Raw genomic sequence first — 9,193 nt, 5'->3', positions numbered from 1 at the left:
GTGAAACACCCAAATAAATAGATATGTATTTTTTTGTCATTCTTTGCTATTAACATTTGATAGTTTTTTCTTCGGTTACAATGCGCGGACAAATTTGATAGTAAATAAGAAAAGAGAATTTGGTCTTCATATACAGGCAAGTCTCTCGCTAGCTAAAGATGGAAATTGGAGCTGATTCCGTAAAGTGTGTGTACAAGATATAGAGAAGATGTCCAATGATGATAAAAAATATAGAGAACGAGAGTGTGGGTTTAAGAAAACTTTGAGAAAGTTTTTTTTTTTTTGTTCTTTTTACTTGTGCGGGGTGGTAAGGCCCGCTAGGGTCATCCTAGTATTACGCAGGGTCGATATCTTTCTGCTCCACTAGCAGCAAGCTGTTCGCGTCCCTTTGGAGGACTCGTTCTAATCTTCCATATATCGATATTTTACAAAATAGATCTCCAAAGATTATAGTGAAGGGATACGAGTGGCGAGCAAACGCAAGAACTGCACAGAACCTTGGCATATGTGTCATCAATCCTTTGATAGCATCGCACCGTACCGTACCACCTATTTTGGATCACCCGTTAGGAATTGATTCGTGGCAACAGAACAAGACAAAAACTTTGCAAGAAATTCTCTCCTGTGCCAGTGTTGCTACGGAACATGCATGGCTCGTTTATCCCGGAGCAGAAAACCTGAGGGCGGTCCCACTAGAAAACACTATGTAATAGTAGTGTCCATGATAATGCCATATAGACATTAGCTGAGAAAATATGGTTCAATGTTCAATGTTAATTATTCCTAACAAACAAACTTTTGCGACTATTTTCTCCTCCTCTTATATCCTCCAACTATAGTCAGACATTATTCTAGTTAAATTTTCACCTCACTCAAATTATATGTAAATAACATTCCAATTCATTGGGTGATCAAATTTTTGAATCGATCCAATGACCCAGAAATAATTAGAACTTATATTCCTAGTGGCCACAATTTTCATTTGGTTCGGATTTTCCACTCACACTCGCCTGCACTCAGCATCCTTATACTGACTCTGACTAGGTTGCTCAGCATGTTTTACCAACACTATGTACTCATTATTTTCAACATCTTGTGCTTTCTATTCTATACTAACCAGGACGATAAGGTGTCAAATTCATTAAATAAAGAAAAGATTAAACAGGGGTCCCCCAGGAGCAAAAAGTAAAAAAACTCTGGAGGAGGTAATAACTAATAAGATGGCTTGCACCTGCAAGAAGAACCCAAGTTATATATACCTTGTTCCTTTCCTTAATATACAGAGAGCTCCTAAAGGACCAAAACAGCGACGAGAGAAGAATGAATGAGAGCCAATTAAAATTCTTATCTAAGAACTTGGCTTTATCCTAATCTTCACCAAATCTCCTCTCCTCTAGCAAACTCAAGCCCCTGTACTCATGACAAGGCTATATGGCATAGAGATAGTGCTAGGAAAGCCCAAATGGCCAAGCGGAAGTAAACAAAAGTCAGGAAAACGCCTTGAAAACACAAGAAGATGATTTTCACCTCTTGAGGTGCGAAAGTTCCATGCAACCTGTTTTCAGCACAAAGAATCGAGCAAGAAAATCATCTTCCTAAGGACATTGTGAAGTCCTAATGAAAATCATGAGTTGAAAATCACACGGACTATTTCCACGCAGATTGGGAGGAGAAGAACAAGTGAAGCATGAATTTGATCTCTTGATTACAATGAATGATTACAAGTCACTCCTAGTAGATCTCAAAACTTAGATGACGAAAAGCTCAATCAAAGATCCACTCGTCTCTCCCTCTCTTTCTAGCCCTAAACTAAAGTCTCATCAACCTAACAAATGAGAGTCTAATACCCAAGGTTTCCAAAGACTTAGTCTCCACAACCAGCCATCTCTCATATATGTCCCCCCAAGTTGCCCTTACATGAAGCACTTAGCCCAAATACCCATTAGGGGTAATTAAAACCATCCAAGTTTCTCTTCATCGACCCGACGAGCCCAACGCCTTCTCTACTTTGCTTGGCGTCGACGCAAGCTTCGAGATGCCACCACGTGTCCACCGATCCACCACTCCATGATTTTGAGGCCCAAAGTAGTTAAACCCATCGTTGATGATTTTGAGATCGAATCCACCAAACCATTCACTCCTGGTTTTGAGGCCCAAACCAGCAAACCTCCTCCTGATGGTTTTGAGGTCCAAGCCACCAAACCACCCATCCACGGTTTTGAGGACGAAACCGATAAACCCTCGTGCACACCTCACCAAACATGGCTAACTAATGTTGATGTGTCTCTGACCTCCATGTCCTCGGCTCAACGGCGGTCCACCAAGTGCTCGCGACACCTCGCCATGACTTGGTCCAACCCTATCCTTGACTCAGTCCATCCCCCATGCACTCTTGCTCTTCTTGTGCCCAATGTGAGCCGCACATGGTCCGTTCTCCAGTATCTAGTCCCTCAGTCCAAGCCTTCTCGTCCGTCCTTCGCCGTTCTCGGTCCATTGCGTACAGACTTCGCACTTGCATTGACCTTCTCCATTGCTGTCGACCGCCTTGGCGCACCCAACACCTGCACATTCACAAGCCAAGAGACATGTTACACAACACAAACGACACAACTTATCATAATACCTTCGGTTAGCCATTAGCATAGTCAAGCACATTTGAAATATGGCTCAACCGGAAAAGCCTCAAACCTCTCAACTCTTGTGTCAATCATTCATCACACAAACATGGGCACATCTCCACAATGTGTTCACAGTTCCTTGTGTTGGAAGAAGATTTTTTTTGGTAAAGTAAAGTAAAGTGGGGCATCATCACCTTGTTAAAGAGACTTGGCACTAAATAACACATTCAATATATATCATTGTCTGGCGGTTGCTTTTTGTTTAGGTAGCTGCTACTTAATACTAGTGACGTCGACGCGCGCAGAGAGCACTAGAGATTTGATCCCGGAAACATGCACTCCTAATTTTTTGAGCCATACTGAATTAGTTGCATCAATGGATATGCACATAGTGCACTAGCGTTGTATTGCATGATCATTGCGTTGAGCACAATCAACATGATGATAAGTAAAACAATGATAAACCTTGGATTCGCACCACTCACTCTCGTTTGCTCGCTCTCTCACTCTCCCCCGTCGTGTATAAATAGCACAATTCTGGTCGCTCCATACACAACAATGCAAATGAATCAAAACGCAACGGTGTCCATAGAAACTAAGCACACAGATATAGCGCCAACAAATTAAATGGGTCCTTTGCACGTCCCTAGAAGTAGTAGTCCTCGCAAGTTTTACCACCTTCTGCTCTTCCATGTGCACCCGTTCTGGGTCCAACTCTTGTACTTCCTTTCCATCTCCGTCTTGGGTTTCTTGATGCTGAAAGCTCTGCCCATGAAGTCCGGCTCCCTCCCTAGGCCCTCGGCTCTCGACCTGGTCTTCACGTCCGTGTCGGCGACGACAGTCTCCAGCATGGTCGCCGTTGAGATGGAATCCTTCTCCAACTCCCAGCTCCTCCTCATGACCCTCCTGATGCTCCTCGGGGGCGAGGTGTTCACAAGCATGCTTGGTCTCCACTTCACCTGCACCAAGCTCATCAAGAAGAGAGAAACACCTCATAGTAACAATAGGGTCCATGGTAATATTAATGGACCGCCGCCGGCATCTAGTAGCTTAGAGCACAGTCGCCCTCGCCGTCCCATGGAAATGGAAGCCGGCCAGGCCGCCGTCCAAATGGAGCTAGCAGGGCTCAACGAGAACGACCAACGTGATTTCGCATCCATGGCTAGGCTGCTAATGTTCATCGTGCTGGGCTACCTCTTGGTGGTGCACCTCGCCGGCTACACGCTCATTCTAATCTACCTCGGCGTGGTCAGCGGCGCTAGAGCAGTGCTGGTTGGCAAGAGGATCAGCCTGAGCACCTTCTCCGTCTTCACGGTCGTCTCGACGTTCGCGAACTGTGGGTTCGTGCCAACGAACGAGGGGATGGTGTCCTTCAAGTCCTTCCCGGGCATGCTCCTCCTCGTCATGCCGCACATCCTCCTCGGGAACACGCTCTTCCCCGTCTTCCTCAGGCTCTCCATTACAGCGCTCGAGAGGGTCACCAGGAGGCGAGACCTCCGCGAGCTGCTGAAGGACGGAGGACCCGGCGGCGGCGGACCAGCTGCCGCCGCTATAGGCTACGACCACCTGCTGCCCCGAGCCCGCACATGGTTCCTGGCTCTCACCGTGGCGGTGTTCCTGGCGGTGCAGCTGCTGCTCTACTGCGCCATGGAGTGGGGCTCCGATGGGCTTCGTGGGCTCACCGCGTTCCAGAAGCTCGTTGCGGCACTCTTCATGTCCGTCAACTCCAGGCACTCCGGCGAGATGGTCGTCGACCTCGCCACCATGTCGTCCACCATCGTCGTGCTCTATGTGCTCATGATGTAAGTAAAGTACGTACATAAATACATCGATCGATATTCGATATATAGAAGATCCAAGATCGTCGGTAGTGTTAATTAGGAAGTTTTGTGCACTACATTTATTATATTATATTTATACATATGACATCAAGCACTGCTATCTAGTTCATGCATAGTTAGTTGCACATGTGCTCAGGGGCGGATCCAGCAGTGGGGGTGGGGGGCTGGGGGGGGGGGGGGCTACCCAAACCGAAGCAGTGCAAATTACTGTAGAGCCCCTATGAATTTTTAGGCAAAGTTCTATAGCGTAGGGGGGCTGAGACTTAATATCGAGCAGCACTGTTGTTCAGTCCCTCCTAAAATATTTCCTGGATCCGCCGCTGCATGTGCTCATGGTCCACCAACACGTCCAAATATCGATTTGTTATAATATAGTTTGATCACGTTCCAACAATATGTATTGATATTACTCCTAATACTAAATGATATAGCCTTACTTGAAACTTATCATCATATCGTGTGATGCATATGACTATATGATCATGACACATGATGTTTAAGCAGTGTTTTAAATAGTCAGCTAAGGCATTTAGCTATCTATGTCCCAAAACAAGCTACAGCAGGGCTATAGCGGTAGTTAAGAGCTAAATTGTATGTGAGAAAACTTAGCTAAATCCTTCTCAAACAGCTATAGCCGGAGATTTAAAACCTTGTGTTTAAGCTAGCAAGCATACAAACTATTACTAGTTTTTTTTCTTTAAATAATTTTACTCGGTTATGCTCATGCTTTACTTCCTCTGCAGGTATCTACCGCCTTACACCACATTTTTACCCGTAGCGATGGAAGACCAGCAGCAGCAGCAAAATGAGGCACAACCCGACGACAAGAGCAAGAGCAGCAGCAGTATTAGCATCTGGCAGAAGCTGCTCATGTCGCCGCTCTCGTGCCTAACCATCTTCATCGTCGTCATCTGCATCACCGAGCGGCGGCAGATTGCTCACGACCCAATCAACTTCAGCGTCCTCAACATCGTCGTCGAAGTCATCAGGTGTTTATTAATTAATCAATTAACTCCAAGCGCAATAGATGATCTCTTGCACTGCACTGGGCTCACAATGGAGCAATGCAACATGGTGATGCGTGTAGTGCGTATGGCAACGTGGGATTCAGCACCGGGTACAGCTGCTGCAGGCAGGTGACGCCCGACGGCAGCTGCAGGGACGCGTGGGTTGGCTTCTCCGGCAAGTGGAGCAGGGAAGGGAAGCTCACGCTCATGTCCGTCATGTTCTACGGCAGGCTCAAGAAGTTCAGCATGCATGGGGGTCAGGCATGGAAGCTGGGCTAAATCAAAGTACTGCTTCGAAACTCGATCTACTCGTTATATTGTTGCACATTTCTCTATAGATAGTAGCTAGATCAACCTGATCTCCAAGACTAGAACTCAGATGGAATCAGATCATATGACAAATCCATCTGCGCGCGAGACGTTTGGCTGTATTATGTCTAACATAAGAAATGTATCACATCAACGAGTCCACCGTAATCTTATACTCTTATAAAGCAAAACCCCACTACCATATTTCTCTGCGATTTCGTGAAGCCACGTCATTGAAGGGTCCACAAGTCACTAAAGCAATCCCATAGCGATCCACGTCATCACTTAGTTTGCACCATGCAATTCTTAGTCTCATATAAAGCAGCCATCTCTTCGACTCCCTCACTCAATGTCCACAACCGACGCATTACATGACGGACTGTGCACCAAACGAACAGCCAGATATTATTATTTCCACATCGCGATTCCTCTCCTACATCAATGCAAATACATGTGTAGTGAGAACTTGAACCATCCGTTGCTACCTTCACGTTTAAATAGCTGTGTGTACGCATCTTCGTTACCAGCTCCGGCTCTCTGTTTCCTGTCCTCTGATCTCCCTCTATCTAATCCACTTCCTCCACCCCACAACACCATCTGGCAGCCTTTAAATTTGAATCATCTATCGAATCAGCCCGTAGGATAGTAAGAAAAATGTTCTCTCTGTTTCCTCCTCCCTCGATTCGATTCATTGATTACACGTGGACCCGTCTCCTTTGACAGCGGCGAGCTGCAGAAGCGCTCGAGACCTCGATGTTACAACTGCAGTGATCTCATCTGGAGGGGAACTGCTCCCGCTCTCCCACTCCTGGGAACCGCATGGACGCTCCTCTCTCTCCCTCTATTCGAACAGTCGGCGCCATGGAGCAGTTGCCTCCGTGCATGCCCATGGCATCCGTACGGCATGTATATATATGCATATCAAAGATCAATGAATTACAACTGGTTCACTGGCCATTCCATTGTGTTCCATTTACATTCCAGTTTTCACACGTTATCAGCACGCTACGCTCGCGATCTGCGCTCTCGAGAGGGAGTTCAGAAGGAGGAAACGAAGGCCGGCGAGATCGAGTTCGTGAAGATCCAAAGGTACCATGCCCCCAATGCGCTACTGTAAGGTCCTAATGGCTAGAGGGGGTTGAATAGCCTAATAAAATTTCTACAACAACACTTAACAAAATAGTTAGACAATTATGAGGCGAAGCAAGTGTTGCGCTAGCCTACTCAAAATGTAAGCCACCTACTACAATTCTAGTTTGATAGTGTCGATTCACTCAAGAGGTATGACACTACTCTATGTTAGTGTGCTCTCAAAGGCTAACTAAAGAGCCACACCAACCAAGCAAGCAAGCTCTCACAACTAGTTACACTAAAGAGCTTGTCAATTAGTTTGCGATAATGTAAAGAGAGTGATCAAGAAGATTATACCGCCTTGAAGATGAATGAACCAATCAATCACAAGGATGAATAACAATGAAGACCAATCACCTTGGAATCAAAGATGAACACAATGATTTTTACCGAGGTTCACTTGTTTGCCGGTAAACTAGTCCTCGTTGTGGCGATTCACTCACTTGGAGGTTCACGCGCTAATTGGCTTCACACGCCAAACCCTCAATAGGGTGCCGCACAACCAACACAAGATGAGGATCACACAAGCCACGAGCAATCCATTAGAGTACCTTTTGACGCTCCGCCGGGGAAAGGTCAAGAACCCCTCACAATCACCACGATCGGAGCCGGAGACAATCACCACCCTCCGCTCAACGATCCACGCTGCTCCAAGTCGTCTAGGTGGCGGCAACCACCAAGAGTAACAAGCGAAATCCGCAGCGAAACACGAACACCAAGTGCCTCTAGACGCAAACACTCAAGCAATGCACTTGGGTTCACTCCCAATCTCACTATGATGATGAATCAATGGTGGAGATGAGTGGGAGGACTTTGGCTAAGCTCACAAGGTTGCTATGTCAATGAAAATGGTCAAAGTTGTGAGCCATAGCCAGCCATGGGGCTTAAATAGAAGCCCCCTCGAAATAGAGCCGTTATACCCCTTCACTGGGCAAAACACGGGCTGACCGGACACTACAGTCCAACTGACCGGACGCAGCACCGGACGCTCTGGTCGTGAATACCGGACGCGTCCGGTCGGCATACCGGATGTGTCCGGTAGCCCCCGGACTGCCATGTGTCTTGTTCAAACGAACTTAGCCATTGCTGCCCCTTCTGCTGATGACCGGACGCTCACACCGGACGTAGAGTCACATATGACCGGACGCTGAGGCACAGCGTCCGATGGAGTACAGTAAGCACCCTAGCTCGACCGGATGCGTCTGGTGGTACCGGGCTGGACGCTGCCAGTGTCCGATCGGCTGTCCTTCGTATACTACTGTTTCTGGTTCACACCGGACGCGTCCGGTCGCTGAGTCTGTCGCCAAGATACCGGACGTGTCCGGTCACTTTGTAACCAGCGCGACTAACTCTTCTTCGACTCTATCTTCTTCACCCTTGCTCAAATGTGCCAACCACCAAGTGTATCACCTTGTGCACATGTGTTAGCATATTTTCACAAACATTTTCAAGGGTGTTGGTACTCCACTAGATCCTAAATGCATATGCAATGAGTTAGAGCTTCTAGTGGCACTTTGATAACCGCATTACGATACGAGTTTCACTCCTCTTAATAGTACGGCTATCAAACCTAAATGTGATCACACTCTCTAAGTGTCTTGATCACCAAAACAAAATAGCTCCTATGGTTTATACCTTTGCCTTGAGCTTTTTGTTTTTTCTCTTTCTTCTTTCCAAGTCCAAGCACTTGATCATCATCATGGTGTCATCATCATCATGCTATGATCTTCATTTGCTTCTTGGAGTGTGCTACCTATCTCATGATCACTTGATAAACTAGGTTAGCACTTAGGGTTTCATCAATTCACCAAAACCAAACTAGAGCTTTCAATCTCCCCCTTTTTGGTAATTGATGACAACCCTTATACAAAGATATGAAATAAAATTCAATTGAATCCATGTTGCTTGCCCAAGCATTTTTACCATGTGTAAAAGGATATGGACAAGTTTCATGAACCCTAAATGGTAGCAATTGCTCCCCCTACATATGTGCTAAGAGTTTGGAGTGTAGCTTGCACATATGCTTAGATAGGAAATATAGGAGTCAATGTCTACCAAATGATGCTAAGGTATAAAAGATGGACCTTTGAAGCGTGATACCAATCGGAGTGCACCAATATACCATCCTTAGCACCATGGTTAGCTCAATACCACTTAGAAATATTTGGAAGTGAAATCACTAGATATCCTATACATGCTAGTTTTTTATTTCATCATTCAAACCTACAACTAGCATACATCACACAAGCATGGATGTTTAAATTTAATACTTGTGCCATGCAAGCAA

General features: G+C 46.1%; 1 protein-coding gene across 2 annotated transcripts; it reads left to right on the top strand.

Annotated features, from left to right (window-relative positions):
• Positions 1-3,187: 3,187 nt before the first annotated feature.
• Positions 3,188-6,649, top strand: LOC136452086 (cation transporter HKT1;5-like). Of its 2 annotated transcripts, XM_066452728.1 has the most exons (4): positions 3,188-4,420; positions 5,203-5,448; positions 5,547-5,751; positions 6,499-6,649. In XM_066452728.1, exons 1-3 carry the CDS (start codon positions 3,246-3,248, stop codon positions 5,743-5,745), a joined length of 1,620 nt encoding a protein of 539 aa, XP_066308825.1. In that variant the 5' UTR covers positions 3,188-3,245; the 3' UTR covers positions 5,746-5,751; positions 6,499-6,649. The 2 variants fall into 2 exon arrangements, with proteins under 2 accessions (XP_066308825.1, XP_066308824.1); XM_066452727.1 differs by lacking the exon at positions 6,499-6,649 and having other exon boundaries at positions 5,547-6,464.
• The last annotated feature ends 2,544 nt before the right edge of the window (positions 6,650-9,193 follow it).

The sequence above is a fragment of the Miscanthus floridulus genome, chromosome 5, assembly GCF_019320115.1.
Source record: "Miscanthus floridulus cultivar M001 chromosome 5, ASM1932011v1, whole genome shotgun sequence".
NCBI classification, from domain to species: domain Eukaryota; kingdom Viridiplantae; phylum Streptophyta; class Magnoliopsida; order Poales; family Poaceae; genus Miscanthus; species Miscanthus floridulus.
This window is presented reverse-complemented; position numbering and strand designations above follow the sequence as displayed.

Excerpts from the sequence above, each read along its gene's own strand:
- LOC136452086 (XM_066452728.1), top strand. The coding sequence starts at position 3,246 with ATGGGTCCTTTGCACGTCCCTAGAAGTAGTAGTCCTCGCAAGTTTTAC. Across the intron at positions 4,421-5,202 it reads GTGCTCTATGTGCTCATGAT|GTATCTACCGCCTTACACCA; the intron begins GTAAGTAAAGTA and ends CTTCCTCTGCAG. Across the intron at positions 5,449-5,546 it reads ATCGTCGTCGAAGTCATCAG|TGCGTATGGCAACGTGGGAT; the intron begins GTGTTTATTAAT and ends TGATGCGTGTAG.